This window comes from Macrotis lagotis, chromosome 6 (genome assembly GCF_037893015.1).
Source record: "Macrotis lagotis isolate mMagLag1 chromosome 6, bilby.v1.9.chrom.fasta, whole genome shotgun sequence".
Taxonomy (NCBI): domain Eukaryota; kingdom Metazoa; phylum Chordata; class Mammalia; order Peramelemorphia; family Peramelidae; genus Macrotis; species Macrotis lagotis.
Genome location: NC_133663.1, coordinates 90,001,380 through 90,027,688, shown reverse-complemented (window position 1 = coordinate 90,027,688; position 26,309 = coordinate 90,001,380). Strand labels below are relative to the sequence as shown.

At 38.9% G+C, this 26,309-nt stretch overlaps 1 protein-coding gene across 3 annotated transcripts; it reads left to right on the top strand.

Annotated features, from left to right (window-relative positions):
• The first annotated feature begins 7,647 nt into the window (after positions 1-7,647).
• On the top strand, positions 7,648-25,051 carry BZW1 (basic leucine zipper and W2 domains 1). 3 transcript variants are annotated; one of them, XM_074191676.1, is made up of 12 exons: positions 7,648-7,767; positions 8,282-8,355; positions 10,856-11,032; positions 12,058-12,152; positions 13,473-13,538; positions 14,350-14,485; positions 14,695-14,804; positions 14,926-15,096; positions 16,124-16,270; positions 16,437-16,575; positions 19,862-19,984; positions 20,531-25,051. In XM_074191676.1, exons 2-12 carry the CDS (start codon positions 8,292-8,294, stop codon positions 20,560-20,562), a joined length of 1,260 nt encoding a protein of 419 aa, XP_074047777.1. In that variant the 5' UTR covers positions 7,648-7,767; positions 8,282-8,291; the 3' UTR covers positions 20,563-25,051. The 3 variants fall into 3 exon arrangements, with proteins under 3 accessions (XP_074047777.1, XP_074047776.1, XP_074047778.1); XM_074191675.1 differs by lacking the exon at positions 7,648-7,767 and adding an exon at positions 8,004-8,125; XM_074191677.1 differs by lacking the exons at positions 7,648-7,767; positions 8,282-8,355 and having other exon boundaries at positions 10,870-11,032; positions 12,058-12,063.
• The last annotated feature ends 1,258 nt before the right edge of the window (positions 25,052-26,309 follow it).

Sequence of the window (26,309 nt, the reverse complement as noted above, 5' to 3'; positions counted from 1 at the left end):
TGAAGATAAAATATGGTGTAAAAATGGAGTCAATAGAAAAAAGGGAAATGTAATGGGAGAAAGAAAAAGGGGAGGGGGAAATAGGCCAAGATATTTCATATGATAAGATTTTTCTTTATTCCAATGAGCTATTGCATTGATATGGAAGGGGCAAAGGCAAGGGGGAATGAGGGAATCTTTGCTCTCATCAGAGGTGGCTAGGAGAGGAAACAGCATATATACTCAATGGGGTATAGGCATCTGGAGTAAGAAAGAGAGGGGGGGGGACAGGGGGAAGGGGGGGGTGAGCGATGGAGGAGAGGATGGACCATGGGGGGAGAGTGGTCAGATATAACACATTTTCTTTTTTACTTCTTGCAAGGGGCTGGGATTGGATGGCCTGTCCGGGACCATAGGGCCAGGTGGATGCTGGGCCTAAGGGGTGGTAGGGGGGCTCGGGGCCTCTTGGCCCCAGAACCAGGGATCTGTCTGCTGCACCAGATACCCTACAGCACAGTCAGAGTGAAAGGAAAGAGAAAATATAGTACATGGTAGTGGAGAAATACGAAAGGAGGGAGTTGCGATCAGCAATGGCAATGGTGGAAAAATATGGAAGTAACTTTTACGATGGACTTATCATAAAGAATGTGATCCACCCAAGACAGAGCTGGTGGTGTTGGAACACAGACTGAAGCACATTTTCTATTATTATTATTTTGGGGGGGGGTGCAGGGCAAATGGGGCTGGGTGGCCTGCCTGGGGCTGGCTGCATAGCAGGGTGATCATTGGGTGCCTGAGGCCGGATTTGGACCCGGGTGCTCCTGGCTCAAGGGCCAATGCTCTGTCCGCCCCCCCAGCCACCCCTACTATTATTATTATTTTATTTTATTTTGGGCCTTTTTTTTTCTTTTTTCTTTTTTGGTTTTTGCAGGGCAGTGGGGTTGGGGTGGCTTGCATGTCACACAGCTGGGTGATTGTTGGGTGTATGGGGCCGGATATGGGCTCCAGTGCTTCTGGCTCCAGGGCTGGTGCTCTGTCCATTGCACCACCTGGCCATACCTACAATTATTACTATTATTTTTTTATTTTAATTTTTTCCTTTCCCCTTTACTTTATTGCTCAAGCGAGTCTATATTTTGGGGGGGAGGGGGTATTTTGTTTACTCTTAAACAAGAATATTTTTATTAATGTATAAAAAAATTATTTGTACAAAATGAGAATAAATATTAAATATTTAAAAAAATAAAAAATGTTAAAAATTCTTTACATGTAATTGGGGAAAACAAAAATATTAAATTTTTTCAAAATTTCACTTTCTGCAAAAAAAAAGATTCCCAGTAATTTCAACCTATCCATAAAGTTCCAAATGCCAGGGAAGTTTGACTTTATTTTGAGTTTAAAAATCCTATTTAAAAGTATAATCCATATTTTTTTGTTATTTAAATGTTAAATAGTTAGACTATATTTTTTAAACTTAGTAATTTGGTCATAACAAATACAGTATCATCATTCATGCCTTATCTTGCCATGCCCCTACCTGTGCTAACCATGCCACCTCCTTCTCTTCCTTCCTGCTAACCTGAACTCCACCTCTGGGTCCTTTAGCCCCAATAGGTCTACTTTTGCCTTATCTTGCAGGGACCACTTTCAACAGCTCCAGTCATGCCTTCATGTATATATTCTCATTTCTGCTCCTTTTTGTGTTATCTTCCCCTATAAGGATATAAGTTCCTTGAAAACTTCTTTACAATTTTATCTAGTGAACTTTGACAAACTGCCTATACACAGCAAACAATAAATGACATCTACATTCATAATTTTAAAATGCTCATTCTAATTTTTCTTGGTGGCAGCTGAAATGCTCTATTAAGAAATTAGTATTGTATTCATTTAATGTAGTTTTAAATTGAAAATGATAAAAAGGAGATTTATTGCTATTCTAGACTTTTTTTCAAGCTTCTTTGACCCAGATATTTTGTAAATATCAACCAGGACACAAAGAACCTATCTTCCACAAAATCCATAGAAGAGTTGTACAAAAGGTAGATGGAGTAGTGAATAGAGCACCAGCCCTGTAGTCAAGAAGACCTAAGTTCAAATCTGACCTCAGACACATAATAATTACCTAGCTGTGTGACCTTGAACAAAAGGTATTCTTGAATCACTGAACAAGGAAGAAAAGATTTTATTCAAAGGCTCCAAAATCTTATTAAGCATTAGAAATTCTATAGTTAATCACCCTTGAAAAGGAAACTCTCTTCTATTTCTTTCACTAATATAAAATCAATAAAAATAGCATTCTTTGTAACTAGTCACCATTTCATAAGAATTCTGATTTGGGAAAATTCAGGCAACTTTGGATGAAGAGTGTTAATTTTGAAAGTTAAACCATACCTTAGGAGTTAGGTGGCGCATTGGATAGAGCACCAGTCCTGGAGTCAGGAGTACCTGAATTCAAATCCGACCTCAGATACTTAATAATTACCTAGCTGTGTGGCCTTGGGCAAGCCACTTAACCCCCATTTCCTTGCAAAAATCTAAAAAAAAAAAGTTAAATGACTTTTCTAAGTCAACACAGGTAAGTAATTAATTAATACGAGGTTAAGAGCTTCCTATTTTAACCATGGTCCCACCAAATTCTGGATTTAGGCCTTATAATTTCAAATACAGAGTACTTTCTATGATATTATTCTGCTGTAGACTTGTCATATTCAACAAATATTTATCAAGCTCCTCTAATGTATGCAAGTTCCTATTTGGTACAAGGAGTTAGGATAACCGAGCAAATCACAAACCCATTGGTGAGTTGGGTCTACACCAAGCATGTGAAGACTTCCACTGGTGGAATGGGTGAATTCGAACAATTTGTTCCAATGGTATTGAAGGCAGCTGAAGCTGATTATGAGGAGTGCTTAAATCTTGGTTAGATATTGAAGAAGTCAAGGTCATCTGCTGCATCTAGAATCATCACAAGCAGTCACAACTCTGTCTTTCCACTGGACTGTAATGACTTTGGAAGAGGGAGTGAGGTCAACAACTTCATACAACTCTGCCTCACTTAAATTCAATTTACACAGGAATCAAAAGATATCACCCATGCCATTTTACAATTTTTACCTATCTCAAAGTCCTGCAGCAACAGACAAGCATCGAAGCAGCAGGTGCAATTGCACTGGGATTTGTAGAGACAACCTTGCACGCAGGTGGCCCAGGCCATGGGGTCGTCTCCACACTGGAAGCATCTGTGGGATTCAGCAGCCCTCCAAGGTTTTTAGGATTACACTGCTCACCTCCTCATGCAAGAAAGGGGCTAGAAAAGGTGTCCTCAAAACTGTCTGCTTACCCTCAAAACTGTCTGCTTACCCAACCCTGGTCTGAGCATCTCAGCAGGTTAGGATTATATCCTGCAGACAAAACACAGAAAAAGGTACAAAAACTTTTGCAAAGATTCCACTCACCCCAAATGCATGGAATGTGCACACACTCATAGATAACACAAGATCCAAAATACCTAAAAGATGAACGTCTCTTGTTGCAAGAGAACTCACCATGTATCACATCCCTGAGTGAAACAAGGCTGGCAACTGAAGCCTAGCTTACTGAAGATGGAGCTGGATACACATTTTTCCAGAGTGGCCACAGTAAAGGAAAGTACCATGAAGCTGGGTTTGGTTTAGCAATCAAAACTAGTCAACTACCTAAAGAAATGAACCAGGATCATGCCAATATAATTGTCATTTGCAGGAAAATGCCATGCCACCATCATCAGTGCCTATGCTACCACCATGACAAACCTGATGAGGTCAAAGAAAAATTTTAGGAAGACCTGGAGACCCTTGTCATCATTATACCAGAAGAGGACAAGCTTATAATTCTGGGTGACTTTAATGATAGAGGAGACTCAGACTACCAGACATGGCAGAGAGTCCTTGGGAGGAATGGAGTTGGAAACAATTTAAGACTTGTGCATCTCATGACCTTCTCATCACAAACAATGTCTTCCAGTTACCTAAACACAATAAAACTTCCTAGATGCACCCTTGTAGGAAACACTGGCATCTAATAGACTATGTGATTTTAAGAAGAGACAAATAGGATGTGAGAGTGAAGGCAATGTGTGGCACAGAGTGCTGGACTGCTCACACTCTTCCTTTCCAAGCTAAGTATTCACATTCAACTAAAACAGAGGGCCCAAAGCAAAGTGACTACCAGAAGAATTAATATCAAGAGATTAAGAGTGCTTCTCTGAGAAGGAATGTGTTGCTAACTTGGAGGGAACATTGACCTAACAAATAGTTGACAACAATGGAGCAGAAAGGAGTGGGCAGCTTTCAGAGATCTGGTGTACAGCACTACATTTACTCTTCTGGGTCAGAACATTAGCAAACATCAAGATCTGTTTGATGAAAATGATGGGGAAACATTTGACAAAAAAGAACTCCACAGGGATTTACCAATAGGATAATTCCTCCATTACTAAGAAGGAAGATTTAACTCCACCAAATGTAAAGCAAAAAATGAAGCTTAGAGAGATGTATAACACTAGGCTCAATAAGAAGGCAGATGAAATTCAGTAACACTCTTGATGTGCTTTTATGATGCTCTGGGGACTATTTATGGTACAACTCAACTACTCAGTGCTGAAGGATCAACACTGATTAACGATAGGGACATGATCTTAAATGATAGCCTAAACACTTCCATAGTGTTAACAGACCATCATCAATCAGTGCAAAGGCCATTCAAGTTGAAGTCAATCTGTCCCTAGCTGAAGCTCCAGTTGAAGAATTTTGAATGCCATCAGGCTCCTTTCATGTGGCAGAGCATCTTTTTCTGATTCTATTCTGGCTGAGACCTACTAGGTTGGGGCGGGGGGGGGGGGTCCAGTGCTCATCCAAAAGCTGACTGAAATTATTCAGGTTATATGGACTGAGAAAGTTATCCCCCAGGAATTCAAGGATGCTTCCATTGTCCATCTCTATTGTCCTGTGACAATAACAGGGGTGGTTCTCTCTTAGTCATTGCTAGCAAGATTCTTCCCAGAATCCTCTTTAGTAGACTGATCCTTTACTTGGAAAGATGGTCACCTACCTGAGAGCCAGTGTAGCTTCAGAAAGAAAGTTGATATGGTATTTGCTGCCTGACAACTCCAGGAAAAATGCTAGCAGCAGAAGAGGTCTGTATGCAACATTTGTAGATCTGACCAAGGCCTTTGATACCATCAGTCATGAGGGTTTATGGAAAATTATGTCAAAATTTAGTTGCTTGGGAGTTCATCAGTACCCTATGTCAATTCCATGACAGCATGCTTGCCTGGATTCTGGATAATGGATGATGCTCTTGTGATTTCCTGGTCATCAGTGAAGTGAAGCAAGGTTATGTCATTGTTCCCATACTTTTTTAGCATCATATTTTCAGCCATGTTATCAAACGCCTTCAATGAGAATGAACATGGCATCATGGTCAGCTACAGCGATGCTGGGAAATTCTTCAACTTGAAAAGACCAAAGTGGAGGGAGTGGGTGCATAATCTTCTGCACTCAATGCAGCCTCTGAAGCTGAGATATAACAAAAAAAAATGGATTGATTCTCTGCTGTTTGTGCTAATTTTGGCCTAACAATTAACAAAAAGAAATACAGGTGCTCCATCAGCCAGCACCACATCATCCATTTGTGGAATCATTGGTGACAGCAAATGGAGAAGTTTTAATACTTTGGTTAAGTTCACCTTAGCAGTGTCCTTTCCAGGAAGATTGTCACATTGACAATGAGGTTGACACAGGCATTGCCAGAGCTAGCTCAGTGTTTGGGGAGGCTTTGAAAGAGTGAGGGAGGGGGTGGCTAGGTGGTGTAGTGGATAAAGCACCAGCCTTGGAGTCAGGAGTCCTTGGGTTCAAATCTGGTCTCAGACACTTAATAATTACCTAGCTGTGTGGCCTTGGGCAAGCCACTTAACCTCATTTGCCTTGCAAAAAAAAAAACCTAAAAAAAAGAGAGGGAGGGAGGGAGGGAGGGAGGGAGGGAGGGAGGGAGGGAGGGAGGGAGGGAGGGTAGTTAGGTAGCAACAGTAGATAAAGTATCTTTTGTTGGGAAATACTGAAGAAGCCTCAAAACTGGTTTTCCTGCCTCTTCTCTCATCCCTCCAATCCATCCTCCATATAGCCACCAGTAATTTTCCTAAAATACAGGCCTGACCATTTCATTCCCCTGTTCAGTAAAATAAGTGTTTCCTTTAAACTCCTGCCTTCATTTAAAGCCCTTCATGAGCCTATCTTTTTAGCCTTATTATACATTACTCTCCCTCTCTCCACTATAGATTTCTATAATGCCACCAAACTGGATTCTTATTCTTCGTATACAACATCCCCCCTCACATCAATGGGTCTTTGCACAGGCTATCCAAGCCAGGCCTGAAAGATATTTCCTCTGCTTTGGCTCTTAGAATTCATAATTTCCGGCGGCTAGGTGGTGCAGTGGATAGATCGCTGGCCCTGAGTTCAGATGAGACCTCAGACACTTAATCATTACCTGTGTGACCTTGGCCAAGCCGTTTAACCCCATTTGCTTTGCAAAAACCTAAAAAAATTCATAATTTCCATCAAAGTTCAGTTCAAATGACAAACAGGAGGCTTTTTACTGATCTCTTTTCCCCCTTTGTCCACCCCCAGCTAATTGCCCACCTCTCCTGCCTCTCAATTTCAATGTTTTCCTTCTACTATTCCTATTTATCTTGTATAAGATTTTACATGTATGTTTGCATAGACGGGACTGTCTTTTGCGTCTTTCTGTAGGAACAGTGCTTAGTATGTTAATAGGTGCTTAATGTTTATTGAATTACTTTCTTCCGGCAGGCAACGTGGTCCCTGGGGTGGCACTGGTGCCAGGTCCCTGGGCTTCAAGTTCTTCCAGTACTATTTGACCCTGAACAGGTCATTAAATGGGAGTCTCCCGCACCTCCAAGTCTCTTCGTGGGTCCACGGGGACGCAGTGGCCCCGCCGCGCGGGGGCTGCACTCGGGTGGTCTCCCGGCCACGGAGCCGCTTGAGGAGAGTGGGCAGTCTGGGGGCTTTGTACACAGCAGGGCTTTAATGTCTGCACGGCGGAGGCCTCGCCCGGGCTAACGCCGCATGTCACGAGTGGAGTGGGCCGCGGCTCCAGCGCGGGGCGACCCCTGGGCGGTGCAGCGCGGCTCTTCCGCAGTGCCCGGGGCGGGGGGCACCCAGACACCCGCAGCCCGGCCGCGCCCGCGCCCGCCCCCCACCGGCGGCAGGAGCCCGCCTTGCGGCGTTCCGCAGCCCACGCCAGCCCGCTTCCGGCGCCGGGCCGGGAGGGGGAGGGGAGGAGAGGGGCGGAGTCGAGGCGCCCCCCCCCCCCGCGCGCGGACGCGTCCAACGAACTCGAGCCCGGGGGGGTGGCGGCGAGTCCAGCGTCCCCAAGGCGTTGTAGGAAAAGCGCGAGGGGCCGAAGCGCCGAGGAGGGTCGGGGGGAGCGGAGATGGCGGCCAGGCTGCGTTCGGGCGCGGGGAGAGCGGGGCGGCCTTCGTCCTTCCCGCCGCTTTTGGCTTCTGCGCACCCCCCGCATTGGTGGAGGCCCGCGGGGCGGGAGGGGGGAAGCGGGGAGGAGGAGGAGAGGAGGAGGCGAGGAGGTCTCGCGATATGAGCCGGGCTGGGGAGGGGGTGGCGCCGCCTCCTCCCTCCTCTTCGCGTTAGTTCCGGTCGCAGAGGAGCCGCCGCCGCAGTTACCGCCACCTCGGGGATTTCTGGCTCTTTTCTCTCCGCCTTAAATTCGGTGAGAAGGGCCCGGCCGGGGGCGGCGGCGGCGGCAGGCCCGGCCCCGGAGGCCGCCGCGCCCGCGCCCGCGCAGGCCGAGGCCGCGGCGGCCCGGCCCGGCCGCCATGGCCCGGCCCCGCCCGGCCCGGCCCGGCCTGGGTAACAAAGCCGCCGCGGCCTCTGTTGAGTGTCGCACGCGTGGGGGCTTCCGGGCCGGCGGGCGGGGCGGGGGAGCCGGAGCCGCCGCCGCCGCCGCCGCCGCCGCCGCCGCTGCTGCTGCTGGAGGCTGGGCGGATGTACGGGGCGGCGGGGGCCCCGGCGCGGAGCGCCTCGGCGCCTGTGATCCGCTCGCTGCGGCGGCCGCCGCCGGCTGCGGGGTCCGTGGGGGCAGGGGCGGGAGGCGGCCGGGGAGGCCCCGCGCGGACCGGCCACATGGCCGCGGCCCGGCGCCTGCGCCGTGCCCGGAGCCCGAGCGGCCGGGAAGGCGGAAGCCGCGGCGCGGTGGCCATTCTGAAAACAGTTCTCTTTTCCAGGGTGTCTTTTATGAATAATCAAAAGCAGCAAAAGCCAACGCTATCAGGCCAGCGTTTTAAAACTAGAAAAAGAGGTAGGTGACGTGAAGGGCTTCCATTCTCATTCCTAATGAGGCGGGTGTTATGTATCTTTTACCTTTTCCTTGTGCAGCGAAGCACAAATTTATTAACAAGAGTTTGCATTCTGCTTCCCTCAATGGCCCCCGAAACCCAATCCCTTCTTGTTTGTGTATATTTTAACACATGCAAACTGTATTTTCTAGTTAATTATTCGCCCGGCCCTGGAGTCAGGAGGACCTGACTTCAGATCTGCCCTCAGACGCTTAATAATGACCTAGCTGTGTGGCCTTGGGCAAGCCGCTTAACCCCGTTCATTGCCTTGCAAAAAACTAAAAAAAAAGAAAAAAATTAGAGCATTAATGAACTTAATGCAGTATCTGTGCGGGATGTGGATGTGTAAAAATTCTGGGGTAAATTTCCTATTTTCAGGGAGGTACCACTATTGTGATGCAGTCATGAAATGCCTTATTTAATCATCCAAAACACTGGAGAAATTATCTGCTATGATCTACTGTTATTCTTTATTAAAAATAGAATTGTTTAAGACTGCTTTTTAAAAAATTGATATCCTGTAGAATATCAATGCTGCTGTTACTTGTTTGTTTGGGTTTGGGGGGGGTGTCCAGTTCAGCAAATATTAAGTGCATACCAGGCAAGGCAAAGGGCCCCCCAAAAAAAAATTTCCCAAGGAACCTATAACATTAAAATACTTAGATATACATAGATAATTGTTTCGAGAAGTCTTTTGGGTTTCAAATCCTATGCTGTATCTACTACTCTTGGGAAAAGAGGAAATAAGTTTTCCTAGAAGTAACACATAAGCTGAGCTTCAAAAGAAACTAGAGGTTCAAAGGAACAGGGCTTAGGAAGGTGTACCTTTTGAGAGACCACCTGTACAAAGAGAAGGCTTTCAAAATGGTAAGAATCCTATGACTTAACTTTTGTGGTATGAATTGTAATTTTTTTTTAACTTACCAATTTGTAAAGATCAAACAAAATATGTAAAAATGCTTTGCAAAGCTTAAAGTGTTTGTCGTGGACTTTTGCTGGTAATAGAATCTTTCATGTTTGAACATCTTTTTTGATTACACAGTGCATAGAGCACACCTGGCTAGAAGTAAGGAAGACTTGGGTCAGACATTAAACACATGGATGGCCTTAGAGCAAGTCATTTAACTTCTGTCTCAGTTTCCCCAACTGTAAAATTGGGGCAATAATAGTACCTGCCTCCCAGGATTCCTGTGAGGATCAAGTAAGATTAATCATTGTAAAGCTCTTAGTTCAGTGCCTAACACACAGTAGGCACTATATAAATGTTAGCTGTTATTATTTCTAAGCATTTTTATATAAATTGATGCCTGATCCTCCAAGTAGGCCTATGAAATATGTAGGGCACATGATAATCCCCATTTTAGAATGCAGAATCAAAGCATAGGTGGCTTGCCAACACCATTAATGTACTATGTGAACTTAGAGCTTTGTCAAAAGACTGTAGTCCTCTTTCTTGTTTTCTACTATATGGTACTTTTGATCACTGGTTCTCTCGTGGGGGAGTACAAAAGACCAAGATACGAGTTATATCTCACCTAAGGTCTATAAAAGTTCTATCCTTTGGATATAATTTTCTTTATCACACAAGTTTAGCAAATATTCTAAGTTTGTTCTATGCTATGAAGAGAATCAGTATTCCTATTTCTCATACTTTGGGGAGAGGGAGAAGAGACAGAGAAATCAGTGTTTCGAAGGATTTAAACCTAAACTTGTTGACAGATAGCTCAGAAACAGGCAAATTGAATAAACAGGTTATATAGATGAAAAGTGTGTCATCTCTATATAATGTATACTATTCTTAGAATAGCAGGTGAACCTCATTTGCTTCTGGCAGGTCTCATACTTAAAAGGTGTCATGTATAGTATATACCCTTGTCATAATTTATAATGTTAGTTATTCAGAAAAAAAGGTTGGGGTTTGTTTTTGATTAAGGGATTTTTTTTAATCCAAATATTATCTATATCTTCAGATTTTACTTGAAACAGACAGCCTTACAGTACTCTAAAGTCAAGATTACAAAGAGGGTTGGCAAAAAAATGGCATTCTCTGCCTTGGTAGGAGAGGAGTATAGTAGATTTGTTTATATGCAAGGCAGAAGAAAGTACTAAATGAATAGTACAGGTTATGAGTGCTTTAGATGTTGGAGGGATTTGGTGTAGCTCTGAGAAATGGGTTGGTCAGAGCCAAATTAAGAGTTTTACCTTCTCTACAAGGCTAGCTAGGATTTAACCAGTAGGAGGGGATAAGGTCAGGGGAGAATCCTCCAAGGTGACAACTATTAGTAGCAAAGATACAGACATTCTAGGAACTGCATGAATAGTGTTGTTGGGTTCCATGGGGGGGGTAGTGAGACTAGGATGGAACCATATTGTAATTATTAGGAAAAAAAGGTGACTCCATTTGTTTGTTAATTGTCGTCGTAATTTGGGGGATTTGTCTAAACTGGGTGCTTTTTATTTCAGATGAAAAAGAGAGGTTTGACCCTACTCAGTTTCAGGACTGTATTATTCAAGGTTTAACTGAAACTGGCACTGATTTGGAAGCAGTAGCAAAATTTCTTGATGCTTCTGGGGCAAAACTTGATTATCGCCGATATGCAGAAACACTCTTTGACATTCTGGTGGCTGGTGGCATGCTGGGTAAGTGGTTTTCTTGAACAACACCAGTATACGGACTTGAGTAACCAAAATATCAAATAATTATTGTTTGATAACCCATCGTATCTTAGTCCTGTTCTTTTCATGTTTGTATTTTTTCACTGTATGCTAAGACTTAGAACTTACTTAAAACAATCATAGCTGAAAAGTACATATAGTCTCATTTTAAGTCTCAGAAACCTTATGAAGTAGATTAAAAAGCTGAGGTGCATGGAATTTACAAAGGATTCAAACCCAGACACTTGCCACTTAACTGGTTGTATGACCTTGAGCAAGTCACTTAACCCTGATTTCTGTGTATCCAGGACCATTTCCAGTTGTCCTGATTAATATCTGGCCACTTGGCCCAGATGGCTTTGGAGGAGAAAGTGAGGCTCCAGAGCACAGCACCCTCTCACTCAAATCCAGTTCATGCGCTTGTCATGGCATGACCTCCCATAGTCTTTTTTGAACATGAAGGACAAACATTAAATTGTAGATAGTTAAGCCTCGTAGACTATATATAGAAAGGATTATGGAATAAGTGTAAATTGGTGGGTCATTTTGGTTTTAAATGCCAGTGATGTGGTTGGGGGGGGGTTAATAGTAATGTTCTTAGTTAAATTTTCATTTTAAAAATATCTACTCTGAAAAGCACATATGCAAGTCCCATGGTAATTGATTATGTTCTTAAAGATTTAAAATTAAATGTTTTCAGTTTACATGGGTTTTGCTATTTTAACAAATGCATCACTTTTATTACTGCTTTTTCATCCAAATTTAGCTGTATCAAAACCAGAATGGGTAGATTCCATTGATTTTTGTCATACTGATCCATTTACATGGGCATTTCATATGTCCCAACTCTGGCTCAAGTGGTTGTTGTTAAACACATCATTTTAACTTTTCTTTTCCCTTTATAGTTTTTTTTTTTTTTACTGCTCTTTAAAAAAATACATTTTTGTGTAGTTATCATAATATTTATTTGGGTTACCCCATATCAATGTTCTATGTTAAATATATCTTAGCCCCAGGTGGTACACTGGCAGATGACATGATGCGTACAGATGTCTGTGTCTTTGCAGCACAAGAAGATCTAGAGACCATGCAAGCCTTTGCTCAGGTAAGATTTGCTTTCTGTAAATCCACAAGTTAAATCATGTTGTTTAGACAAATCATACTGAGTCTGGTTCATACTAAAGGGATTTCCTTGTTTTTGAGGAGTTAAGAATAGAATAGTAAAGATAATGAACATCATAAATGATACATTGGTTAAAATAGTGGGAATCTATCTTACTCTGGTGTGTTATTTTTCAGGATGAGATAAAATCTGCACAGTAACTATTTTATATTTGTTTTTGGAAGTATCTCAGTGTAATAAGAGAGCTGAACCTTGGCTCAGAAAGAGGACCAGGGGGTCCAAGTCCAGAAAGTCAGCTATCCGTACAGAGCAACTGTTAAACAATTTTAATAGAAATTGTTTTACAATTTCACACACACACACACACACACACACACACACACACAGAAGGCAATCTGATAATTTTTAATTTTTCTATGATATGCATTAATCAAAATCGAGTGTGTTGAGAGAAAAAACATACCCTTGAGGAAGAAATAAAATATTAGAGATAGCAAAATTATGCAGTACATAAGACAACTTTTTTTAAAAAATAAAGGTAATCTTTGATCCCTTTTGAAACTCTGCAGTTTTTTCTCTGGGTACAAATAGTATTCTCCATCACAGATATCCTAAAATTGTCCCTGATTATTGGATTGATGAAATGAGCCAATCATCAAGGTTGATCCATCCCCATGTTGCTGTTAGGGTAGGGTGTACAGTGTTCTTCTGGTTCTGTTCAGCTGCTAAACTATTCAAGGAGGAGAAAGAGTTTTTGAAGCAATAAAATCTTAGGGGAAGACCCAATAGATGTTTTTGTTGTTACCTTTTATTTTTGTCATTCTGAATATAGATCTCTTCCTCCTTAGCCTCCCTTCTAGTGAGCCTTGATTTAAAAAAAAAAATTCCATAAAACCAATCTGCTGCACAGACTGGTTCTAACAGTAAAAATCTCTATATAGTCTCCTCATTTCTTCAGTAAAAGAGGGTCAGGTGCACTTGCAGATGTATATTTTTAAAGATTGATCACTAACCATTCAGAAATTCTTTTCTTAATGAAGTAAAACCTGACATGGGAAATTGATAAGTTATTAAGCCATTTATATTTTGCTTTTTTTTTTTAATTTAGTTTACTTTGTTTTATTTTAATGAAAACCTAAGTTCATTGACCCTCCAGATAAAGAACTCTCCTGGAGTAGATACGTCTCTGAGGTTCTTTCCAACTTTTGTGTTCTATAAAAAATTTTAGGTAAGGGTTAGAAGGTAACACTGTTCGGGTTACTATGTCTGGAATTCAACTAAATTGACTAATTTTGTTCATAGGTATTCAACAAGTTAATCAGGCGATACAAATACCTTGAAAAGGGATTTGAGGATGAAGTTAAAAAGGTACAAGGAACAGTTTTGATAATAGTGTTTTTGTGACCTTAGCAAATTCTTAGTTTATAATTTAATGCTTTTAATTCAAATAATAAATGGATTTTGCTTTATATTTCAACTTAATCACTTCAGTGCTGAAATTTTAGTTCTAGGGAGTTTACACAGCACTTAATTTGATGGTTGAATTGTGTTAATTGTCAAGTAAAAGGTTTATTAGCATTGGAAGACAAGGGGAAAAAAAACAAATCAAGTTTGTTGTCTCGATCCATGCTGCTTTAGCAACAAATTCTTCATTTTAAATATAATTTTGCTTCTGTTTGCTATAAATGTTTGGAAACTTATGCAGAATTAATGGAAGGGAGTGGAAATCTGGGTAAGCTATGGGGCAGCTTAGGTGATGCCTGGGAGTGGATAGAGCACTGTTCTTTGAGTCAGGAGGACACTTGAAACTTAGGAGCTGTGTGACCTTGAGCGAGTCGCTTAACCCTGACTGCCCACCATCTCCAGTCATCCTGATTCATATCTGGCCACTGGACCCAGATGACTTGGGGGAGGAGAAAATGAGACTGGTGACTTAGCACAGCTCCCCCACCCCCTAGTCAAATCCAGTTCATGAGCTGCTTGTCATGGTTTTGTGGTCTTTGAGAGTGAAGGACAAAAATATTGAATGGGAATCAGTAGAACCTGGGAGATTCAAAGGGGTAACACTTAATGGGATTATAAAGAAAGTTTACTGAGAAATGTTACTGTTGTGCATTTAAGAAATAACTATTCCCCATTTCAGAAGTTTGCTTTTAATATTTATCTTTTATTCCTACAGCTGCTGCTATTCTTAAAGGGTTTTTCAGAGTCTGAGAGGAACAAACTGGCCATGTTGACTGGGGTTCTTCTGGCCAATGGAACACTTAATGCATCCATTCTTAACAGCCTTTATAATGAGAATTTGGTTAAAGAAGGTATTATTTTCTTTTTGCTTGACTCACGGTTAGAGATTTATGAGAAGCGCAAGAAATGACTATGACCCAGTTTTAGAAATTTTTGGTTTTGAGTGGATCGTTTAATAGTTTTCCTGTTTTGCTTGTTTCTGCTTTGTTTTGTTTGCTTTAACCCTTAATTTAAGGATAACCTTTTTTTTTTTTCAAATAAGTTCTCTAATTCTTTATAGGCGTTTCAGCGGCCTTTGCTGTAAAGCTGTTTAAATCATGGATAAATGAAAAAGATATCAATGCAGTAGCTGCTAGTCTTCGAAAAGTCAGCATGGACAACAGACTGATGGTATATGCATTGTCTGTATTTTCACATGAATAAAAATCAGTGTGGTGATTTTTTTTTTCTTTTATTAGTCTTAGGATGCAAATTCGGGGAAACTAACGGTGGATTTCACATTTCATTTCAGGAACTCTTTCCTGCTAACAAACAAAGTGTTGAGCACTTCACAAAATATTTTACCGAAGCAGGTCTAAAAGAACTTTCTGAGTATGTTCGGAACCAGCAAACCATAGGAGCTCGTAAAGAGCTACAGAAAGAACTTCAAGAACAAATGTCACGTGGTGATCCATTTAAGGATGTAAGTTAATCTTTGGTCGTTCCCTTAGTTTTTATGAATGTTTCTTCTGGTTTTTTATGCTTCTTTTGATTCATATTTTTCCTCTGTTACAGTGGTTGCCCTGCCCCCACCTCCTTAAGAAATGTTCTACCATTTCTCTTATCATCTCACTTCTATCTGCCACAAGTTACATTTTCTCTGGAGGGAAGAATTCTGAACAGCATTAAGGAATTTTATCTTTGTTTCTTGGTTGCATCTTATCATTTCAGTAGACAGCTACTATTATGTTCTTCTCTCCTTTAAGTAATGAAGAATTGACTGCTTATTCACTTTGTGTCTTACTGAGGGCCATTGTACAAACTTTCTGACAAATTTTTTTTTTGCGATTTAAAATTGTTTCCCAGTTCATGCTTTAAAAAAGTTATATATTTTTATTTCGAATTCCAAATTTTCTTTCCCCACTAAAAAGGCAAGCATTTTGATATAGATTTAATATATGTGCAATCATATGAAACATATCCTCCCCCCCACTGAGAGGGCCAAGCATTTTGATACTGATTTTATACATGTGCAGTCATGTGAAAGAAAACAGTCCCAAAGGGATGGGGAGACAGATAAACGACATAAAACACACACACACATACAACAATGAAAACTAGTATGCTTGAATCTGCATGAGAATGCAGAATCAGACTCCTATCAGTTCCAAATCGGTGAATAGAGCATTTTTCATCATGAATCCTCTGGAATTGACTTGGATAATTGTGTTGCTAAGAGCCAAGTCATTTACAGTTGATTATTGTACAATATTGCTGTTTCTAGAGACATAGAAAATTTATTATTTGATCAGGAGTCTTAGGTTTTGTCATAGCAGTACTACTCACTGTAACATGTCATGACTCTTTAAGACTCAAATTCTTCTGGGATATTGAGTGGGATGTGGACTAAGTAATCTCAAGTTTCTACCTTCAAAATTGTATGTCTAGAGAAAAGGATTCAGGAAATCTTCAGATTTAAATAGTTTGACTGACTTTGGTTACTTTTGCAGATAATTTTGTATGTCAAGGAGGAGATGAAGAAAAACAATATCCCAGAACAGATCGTTATAGGCATAGTCTGGTCAAGTGTAATGAGCACTGTGGAATGGAACAAAAAGGAGGAGCTGGTAGCAGAGCAAGCCATCAAGCATTTGAAGGTATTGACTTAAAAACCTTGATTTAAAGAGCTCTTGATTTTGTTTTCTAGTTGGGTTTTGTTGCACCAAATAAAAATGCAATATGGAGTACTTTGGAAAAGATTATCAACATGGGGAAACCTGAGGAGAAATTAATTGTGATAACTTTTTTCTCTTCTGTTTAAAGCAATATAGCCCTCTACTTGCTGCCTTTACTACTCAAGGTCAGTCTGAGCTGACTCTGTTACTGAAGATTCAGGAGTACTGTTATGACAACATTCACTTCATGAAAGCCTTCCAGAAAATTGTGGTGCTTTTTTATAAAGGTAATTAAAGGTCTTGTAAGTGAAAATTTAAAAGAAAACCACTGAATACCATTTTTAGTATTTGTTCAAATCTGAGAACTTTATGAACATTTGTATGCACTTGGGGGGAAATGGCATTGAGATGAAAATTTGAGTTGTAGAGGGGAAAGAACCCTGAATTTGAGTTGAAAATCTCAACTTGACCCCCTTTTATCCTGTGGCCTTAGGCAAGTGACTTTCCCCTCTCTGGGCTTGTTTCTTCCTCTATCAAATTAGGGAGTTTGACAGAGGAGCTTTTAAATCTGGGGTTCTATGAATAAGGTTTCTTACCCATGCTATAATCCATATATAAGCTACTTCCTGATAAGCAAACTAATCAGGTTGGCAACTTCTCTACAATATAACAACAGTCTTAAAGAATTCCCTGTGCCAACTGAGTTTAAGTTGACCTTATCTAAAGAACTCTTCAGAATTTTCCTTTAGAGTCAAATACCAAATTGCCGTTTCCAGTTGGATATTGAGCCTTTTTTACTGATAGTTTATTTTATTTTTCCAATTGCATGTTATGCGTGTGGATGAATATCGGAAAACTTGCATATTTTGTTTTTTAATTTCATTTATTTAAGGCAGTGGAGTTAAGTGACTTGCTCAAGGCCACACAACTAGGCAATTAAGTGAGTTCAAATTTGAACTCAGGTCCTTCTGACGCCAGGGCCCTATCCACTGCCCCACAGTGTTGTTTTGCTGTATTGAGGGGGTTTTTTTGGCAAGGCAATGGGGTTAAGTGGCTTGCCCAAGACCACACAACTAAGTGATTATAAGTGTCCAAGGCTGGATTTGAACTCAGGTACTCCTAACTGCAGGGCTGGTAGTCTATCCACTGTACCACCTATCCACTCCTGTTTTGAGTCTTAACAATTGACAATCACACAATCATAGAATGTTAATATAGGAAGGGTAGCTCAATGCTTTGTCTTCTATTATTCATTAAGAATCTTTTCAATAACTTGACAAGCAATTGTGACATTTTAAGATGATTGTGTTAAGCACTTACCATCAAGACTTGCTTGGAATTAATTTCTTAGCCAACTTAACTCTTAAAATAAGAGAAAGTTTTATTTCCAAGTGAACGTCCATACCATAAATCTTAATGTTAAGTGCTTCAGATAGTTGCCCAAAATGAAAACCCCATAGTCACCAGAAATAAAAGCTAGAATTTACTTCCCAAAAGCATTCACATTTCCCAAATGGTGAACTACATACCCTATCAACGCTGTTTCCTTTAGAACTGAGACACTCATGACTTCTCAGACTCTGAGACTTAGAACTGCAGATTTAAAAAGTTGAATCTTCTGATTTCTCAGGAGTATAGATCTGGAGCTAGAAAAGAGAAAAATTGTTAGGTTATGAATCCAACCTGCTCAGTCAATAAATATTTATGAAGTGCCTCCTATGTTCCAGATGCTTGCTGCATTCTAAGAATGCAAAAGGAGGCAAAAGACCCAAGGGTGAAGGGATAGAGAAGTGTTAACTTATATCTCATGAGCCAAACCATTTTTTCATATTTTTAAATGAAAACTTCTATATGGTATCCCCTTGGGTTAAATGGGTGGGCAGTGCTGGGTTTTTTGGTTTGTTTTTTTCCTGATTTGCTTCAAACAAGATCATAGCATTCCTTTAGACTTTAACTTCCTTCAGAGAAGATTTGACTAGAATTTATATAGCTTATGATATATTTGAAAAAAACTCAAGTTTCTCAACAGTTTGAGGTTACAAAAAAACTGCAAGTTTATTTTAGGAGGGATATTTCTTCTTACCTGCAGTGAAAAAAACCAGAGGTTAAATGAAATAAAACTCCCCAAAACATCATGAGTTTAAGCTACAGTATTCCCAAAATACAGTAAAAATTAATTGTAAAACACCCAAGAAAATAAACTGGCAGAAACATAAGGTAAAATAAAGAACTGAGAATTAGTAAATCTCAGAACAAAATGATGAAGAAATTCAATTTAGAAAATATATTGTTTGGCAAGAAGCATTTTTTTTTGTTGCTTTATTAAGGATTTTATTTGAGTTTCACAGTTTTTTCCCTTCCCCCAACCCCCACTGAAGGCAATCTGTCAGTCTGTACTTTATTTCCATGTTGTACATTGATCCAAATTGAGTGTGATGAGAGAGAAAGCATATCCTTAAAGAAGAAACATAAAGGATAAGAGATAACAAGATCAGACAATAAGATAGTTTTTTTGTTTCTAAATTAAAGGGAATAGTCCTTGAACTTTGTTCTTTATCTGAATACAGATGGTATTCTCCTTTGCAGACAGCCCAAAAGTGTTCCCAGTTGTTGCACTGATGGAATGAGTGAGTCCATCAAGGTTGATCATCACCCCCATATTGCTGTTAGGGTATACAGTGTTTTTCTGGTTCTGCTCATCTCACTCAGCATCAGTTCATGCAAATCCCTCCAGGCTTCCCTGAATTCCCATCCCTCCTGGTTTGGTTTCTAATAGAACCAATAGTGTTCCACAGTTTGCTAAGCCATTCCCCAGTTGAAGGGCATTTACTTAATTTCCAGTTCTTTGCCACCATAAACAGGGCTGCTATGAATATTTTTGTACAAGTGATGGCTTTTACCCTTTTTCATCATCTCTTCAGGGTATAGACCTTGTAGTGGTACTGCTGGCTCAAAGGATAAGCATATTTTTGTTGCCCTTTGGCTGTATTTCCAAATAAGAAGCATTTATTTTAATAGAGGATAAATGGCCAAAAGAAAAAGTTCAGGAAATTGCAGCGAGGGAAAGATTTAGGGCCTATAATTCAGAGGAATGGGTTTTCTTTTTAGGGATAGAGTAGCATTTCATATGTTAATTTAGACCTGCACTAATAAGATTTCTTCCCTGATAAAGCCAATCTAGAGTACTTCTTTACAAAAGCATATACTTCAATGTGGTTTTATATACCTTCTTTTGGTGTGCCTGACCAGGTCCAAATAGTGCAAATGATGAATCTTTGAAGTGGTCACATCTATTGGAATTTTCAAAGTTAATATTACATTAAATTTTTTTAAATTACACTAGTGTAACAGATTTGACAATTGAAAGACATTTTTTTCCTTTTTTTCAGTTTTTTGTTCTGATTGAGGTTTTTACTTTCCTTCCAGTTTGAACCCTGGAGTACAGTGAACTTGTTAGAATTACTTAGCCCACTATCTCTTAGCTAACTAGACAGTAAAAATTATCAACACACTGAAACAAAGAAATAGTTTGTGTTCAGTCACCTGATCATAATAAACTTGGTCTCTTCATAGCTGAAGTCTTGAGTGAAGAGCCCATTTTGAAATGGTATAAAGATGCACATGTTGCAAAGGGGAAAAGTGTCTTTCTTGAGCAAATGAAGAAATTTGTAGAATGGCTCAAGAATGCAGAAGAAGGTAAGTTCATCATCTTGAAGGTAATTTGTTTGGAATTTTGCTAAATTGATAGTAACATGGTTAGCAATTTCTGGTGCATATTGTAGAGATTTAGAATAGAAACAATATTGGTTGGAATCAGCAATTAGTTTTCTTTCTTGACCTTGAATCTGTGTATTTTGTGTGTGTGTGTGTGTGTGTGTGTGTGTGTGTTTAATTCATTAATGCTTATAGACCTCACAGTTAGAAGTAAGGGACTACTTGCTAATTTTTTAAAGCAACCTAGAAATTTTATTTACACTGGTATGCTGCCTGACGTTAAACTTGACTAGTAGTGTGCTGGTATCAAACTCTTAATTTTCTCGGATACGACAACTTAAAATAGGCATTGTGTGTTAGCAAAGTAGAGAACTTTATTGTTCAAATGTTGCATTTGTTGATATACACATAGAAATTAAATTGCATATAGTAAAACTCTTAGGCTTTTTAGGTTAAATGTTTTTTTTTTTTTTTGATTTGAGAGTATAAATGGTCTTGACTCTTTTATTTTGACTTTTTTTTTTCCAGAATCTGAGTCTGAAGCGGAAGAAGGTGACTGAATTGTGAAACTACAAGCTCAGTAAAGCAAACAGGAGTTGTAGATAAAATGTCATGTCTCATGTGTCCTTCTGGTTCTTACATCTTCCTACCTCCCTTTATCAAGCATGATATAAGGGCTTTCATGGCAAATTTATTTTAACTGTTTTCTATGGTTACTGAAAAATGTTGGGTTTAGTTTTTAAAACCATGTTTTAAGTAGCTACAGGAGCTATAGATTTGAATCTAATGTTGCATTAGTCTTTTCAGTTACCTTCTACCTCCTGTATTTTCTACTGTAATAATGTAATTTAAGGCCTTCCACAATGAACAGTTCATTTTATCCCTGGGTTTTCTATAAACAGTTTACAAGACATGATTTGGTTAAAAAACAATTTGTTATGGAAATTCTGTTTGCAAATTAAACTGTACAAGTATCCAAAGTCAAAAGGCAAAAGACTTGTGTGATAATTTGGTATGAAATGAAAAGGCAGCATTAAATGGTGTTCAGAACCCATTCATCAGATGTTAATCTCCTATAGAAGACATGGGTTAATTTCTGAACATTGATTCTAAAGTAATTAGCTCACTTTTTTGTTGATACTACTAAAAAAAAGTATTTCTTTATAACACGTATTATTTTTTTGGCATTATTCAAAGTTTAAGTAAAAGATTTCCAAGTAACCTACAGCTAAAATGTCTATCCCCCTTGCCTCCCTGGTTTCTCACTTGTAAGTGAAGAAATTGGTGGAAGCATTTCATAAAAATGAAGGCAGCACAAGTGACCAGGGAAATAGATGGAAAGAAGAAAATTAAGATCTCTACATTGCATATTTTTCTGCATTCAGTGTTTTAGCCAGTAAAAGTAGGTGAGCTTCTGTTATGCCACCATGTCCAGGCCTATGTAAAAGTGTATTGTTAAAATAGTCTTGTCATTTACAGTATTTTGCACTCTTGAACCCTAAGTTCATAGGATAAGAATCATTAAAGGGAGTGCATGTGTAGAAATGACAAATACCCTAAACCCAGTAAAATTCCTTCGTATGTTAAGTGACCAGTAATTATAGATTACAAAGATCCCCTTTGGGACTCCAGACATCAGATCTGTCCTTTTGGTTTAGTCATCCTGTTTGTTTGTATTGAAATGCAATGATGTGATACCACTTGGCCATATTGGACTGTCTTCATTCTTTAGCATATACAGGGATGATTTAAGCATCTGCCTAATATCTACCCCAGTTGCCATTTTTTTTTTCTGCCACAAGCCAAAAAAGTTTCCTTTCCAGCTCTCAATCTTTTTATTCTGATGGCTTACCTTTTTACTTTATCTTTGTCGACATACATAGCATAGCCATTAGAAAATAAGTAGGTGATTGTTGCCTCATTTTTTGGCAGCTAAATTCTGTGGTAGGGAAACAATTAAGTGACCATTTTGAAATAAGGTGTTCTTAACTCTTCACCAAAGCTGGAAACAGTTGTCACTAGGACATCAGTGAAATATGCCCTATTTTAGCATGTGCCATTAAGAGCCAAGAATTTATTTGAAATTAAAAGTACACCTTAAGGAAATGAAGTGTAATATAATTTGAAACTATAATAGCCTTATAAGGAAGAGCATTATAACTGATAGTCTTGTGAGTGGAGTGTGTTTAAGTTTTCATACGTAGATATTATGTATCTTATCTAATAGGTTTCTACTGTAGTGATCTGCTTCCTTTGTAATTTGTAGTCCTAAAGACTTTTTTAAAAAATAAAGGCCATTAAACTTAGGTTTAATAGATCGGTTTTTGTTCAGTTGAAACTTATTCATGCCTAAATGACAGGCATTGTATAACACATGGAAAATGTCTTTGCAATTCATAACTAATGTAAATGCTGCTTTCATCTGAAAATGTCCCAAACTGTAGGTATCATATCCCAGAGGAGATTTAATCTAGATGAAACTAGATTTAACATACTTCGAAAATGAACTCGCATGTTGTTACAATACAATCAAAATTACTTGTTTAACTGCATACTGTGTACATTTTAAAATGGGGATTTGTGTGTGTGTGTGTGTGAGAGAGAGAGAGAGAGAGAGTGAATGACCTTCCAAACTGTCTTCCCTAATCACAGAAGTCTTTTCCTACTAGTGGCATAGTAAGGGATCATTAAAATTATTATAGTAAATAGGCTGGTTCCAAAGTAGAAAAATCAATATAAATGAGTTTGAATGGGCCTAACTCCTTTAAAGTAGGGCTTTGTATCATCAGGTGCCAAGATTAAATATAAATGGTTTTTTATGACATAAATTTGGAAAAGTAGCAAAAGAAATCATAGTTTGCCTGCTATGGCAATCAAGGAATACAACTGCCAGTGTCAACCCCATAACTTCAAATGATCCTTAATGGAAAGAATGCTTTGCTTTCAATAATTAATAAGGGTTTAGCAATCAAATTCTGCTCCCAGATGTTAATGTGTTTCCTAGCTGGTACTATTAAGAAAATGTCAACTCTACCATACCTAGACTCATTTAAAATACTTGAGTCTGGGTTTCTTAAGTACTAAGAGAAAATATCTTGAACAATTTTTTCCCCTTCTGGTTTATTAAAAGCCAAATTAGCTTCAGAACCTTTGTTCTTTTTTAAGAGGTTAATCAAGTTTGGGAGACAATGAAGTAGTTTGATTCCTTACTCTTAATTCTGTTTAGAGTTGTTAGTCTTCAGGGGAAGTAACATGAACTTTGCTTTTTCTGGTTTGTAAAGGTCTTTTTGTGAGCTCACCTTATGTCTTCTCATGCTCCTAAACTTTGTGAGACAGGTCCTGTTGGACCTTTAACAGAAAAATTTCCTTATATAAGCAAATGATTTTTGATCCCAGTTATCTGCAAATAGCTGTTAGAAATTTCACATTGAGCATCCTTTTTGATAAAAGTAAATATGACTGTGGTTGCTTTTGGAGAATAGGACTGGCATTTGAATTTGAGTCAGCAATCTTGTCTTAAAAGCAATCTTAAGTATAAAATAATTTTACATTTATTTGGCAGCTTGGATGTCTGAATAAAGAATGTTATTTGCAATTTGTACAAGCAAGTGTAGCCTTTTACATGGTGGGGTAATCTGCCATTTTTCTTTTACCTAACTCTAAAAATTATAGTTCAGTCCTGACTGGATTCCACATTAATATATTTCATAGCTATATGTCCACCAATGATAATTTTGGGTTAATCTTTGTATATTTGTGTTCACATGACTTTAATGTACTATCAACTGATATTTTTTAAATATTAAGCTAATGTGGATACTTTGCACTGTTGAACTTCATGGAATTTATGCAATGAAAATCTAGGATTATAAAGTTTTGAGCACACATTTATAACTTCATAATGTAACAGCTGCCAAGAGCTATTGAACAAGTTTTAAAGTAATTTTGAATCCAGTAGTAAGTATATAACACTGTTGGTTAAGCAGTATAGAGAGGGTTTCTACTTATCCACATTTGCCAGAATTCCTTTCTTTTTGCCTTTTTAATTCTTAAAATCACAGATTTCACCAATTAGCTTAACTTTGTTTTCTGACATTATCATCCATATACAGTCCTAGTGAGGTTGCAACTTCTATGGAACCAAAAGGTTTTGTTCAAATGGTGATAATACTAATATGTTAAAAGCTTAGGTATGTGCTAAATACCACCTATCTTAAAATAATTTCCTTGGGATTTCTCTAGGAATTAATACATGCATTAGTATGATCTTAAGGATAACAGGAGGAATATTGTTTTTGCTTAGGGTTCCTTTAAGGATTTTTTTAATTCTTTGGCTTATAGGCATTAAATCAACCTCTGAGGAGTTAGCATCCGTATTAACTTGTGGTTATTTTATATTACACTTTGTAGCTACAGTAACAACTCGTCCTACTATTTATATATATATATGTAAGCCAATACTATATGCTTCTAATTTTCCTAGATTATCTGTACCAAAAAATCAGCCCTTTTTGGCAAAATGTACACTTTTTTTCCCCCCAAATGAACTTGCTGTTAATCCATATTGTAAGCTGTTTTAAACACTGCATTGGGACTGATTTTTTTCCAGTTTGGGTATCTGGCAAGATCACTTCATTAGGACATTTAAAGTGTAGATTTGAGTGGGAACAATGAGCTAAAAAAAATTTCAGAGCCTTCCTCCCAAGGATTTAGTAGAAAATTTATTGAGAGTGCAGATTCTAGATTATATTATAAAACTACATACACATAGTGAATTTGGGGCTCTTCAAGGTGACTTGGTGAACAGCTGTAGTTGGGCACTATATGAAATCAAGCAGTTGACTTGTAAAGTATGACAATTTCAGAGTGTCAGAAAAACTAGCCAGGAGCCAAGCAGTGCTGGTGCTTATATTAATGACAAAAGTAGCTTTTTCCCCCCCTTTTTTTTAAAGCTGCCAGACCCTAAATCCCCTTTAAAGGAGGAAACACCAAAGCAGCCATTTTATTTGAGAGTCCTTAGCGGTCTTTTAATGTCAAGGAAAATTTTGTCCCGTCTTACCGTGATTTGTCTAGTGTTTTAAAAATTAAACATCTTGTAAACATGGACATAGCAGTAATGTTCCAAAAATAGGAGGAATATAAAGAAGACTGGCAAACTAGCTAGCTCTTGGCACTCTGGAACATGTCCACAACCTAACTACAGCCATCCAACCCAGTAACTGTACTGATGCCTATTACTATGTATAACTGTGAAACTTGCTTCTTGTCTGTACCCTTAAAACTGAAATAAAATTTAATGAGAATCTTTGTTAATGTAAAAAGAACATTGATGACTGCTCAATGTCTGATTTAGACTAGGGATCATTTCATCTGCAATCCAAAAGCATTTTAACTGATTCCTTATAAAATACTCCCCTATCCAATGTCTGTTGATCTATTTTAGCCTTAGCTGATGGCTTACGGTGTTAACGGTTGTGAAGATTTTGGAATTCATAAGGTGTGGTGTGAATGTTTGGTGCTCTGATACAAATTATGAGGTCACTTTGTCCTAAGAACTAAAGCTGAGAGTTAAGGGCAAGTTCAAAAAATGCCTTCTTAAAAATAGGCAGTTGGAGTGGCTAGGTGGTGCAGTGGCTAGAACACTGGCCCTGGAGTCAGGAGTACCTGGGTTCAAATCCGGTCTCAAGACAATAATTGCCTAGCTGTGTGGCCTCCACTGCTTTGCAAAAACAAAAAAAAAAAAAAAATAGGCAGTTGGAGAAAAAGTGGATACATTTTTACTTCATTATCTAATAGTCTAGGATGTACTGAAGCCCTTCTTTCCCCAGCAACATTAATAATCAGTATTAAACAAGCAGTCCCTGCCTCAAACATGCATAAAGTACTGCAAAGTGTAATTGAATATAAGAAGGGATGAGAAGCCAAGGTTGTTAAATTCGTTCTGTAATGTGTAGAGCTTGTCAGCTGCCCAATTTTTTTTTCAATGGAGTTGGGGACACTAATGAATGCAGGCTGCATCATTGGCCCTTCTGACCTCTATAAGAGATTGTTCAATTCACACATGAAATCATGTCAGTTTAGGTGCATTTTTTCTTGTACTTAACAGTTGATCTTTCTGCAATTTCTAATTGTTGGGACAATCAAAACAAATCGATAATGGCTCCCAACATTATCCTTCAAATAAATTGTTGAACTTCCCAGCCACCCTCAAAGCCTCAAGAGTGTGTCTGTTCCCTAAAATAGTGGTTAGAAATAGATCAATGCAACTTCCCTAAAAAAAAATTTAAATCACAAGACAGCTCCCAAC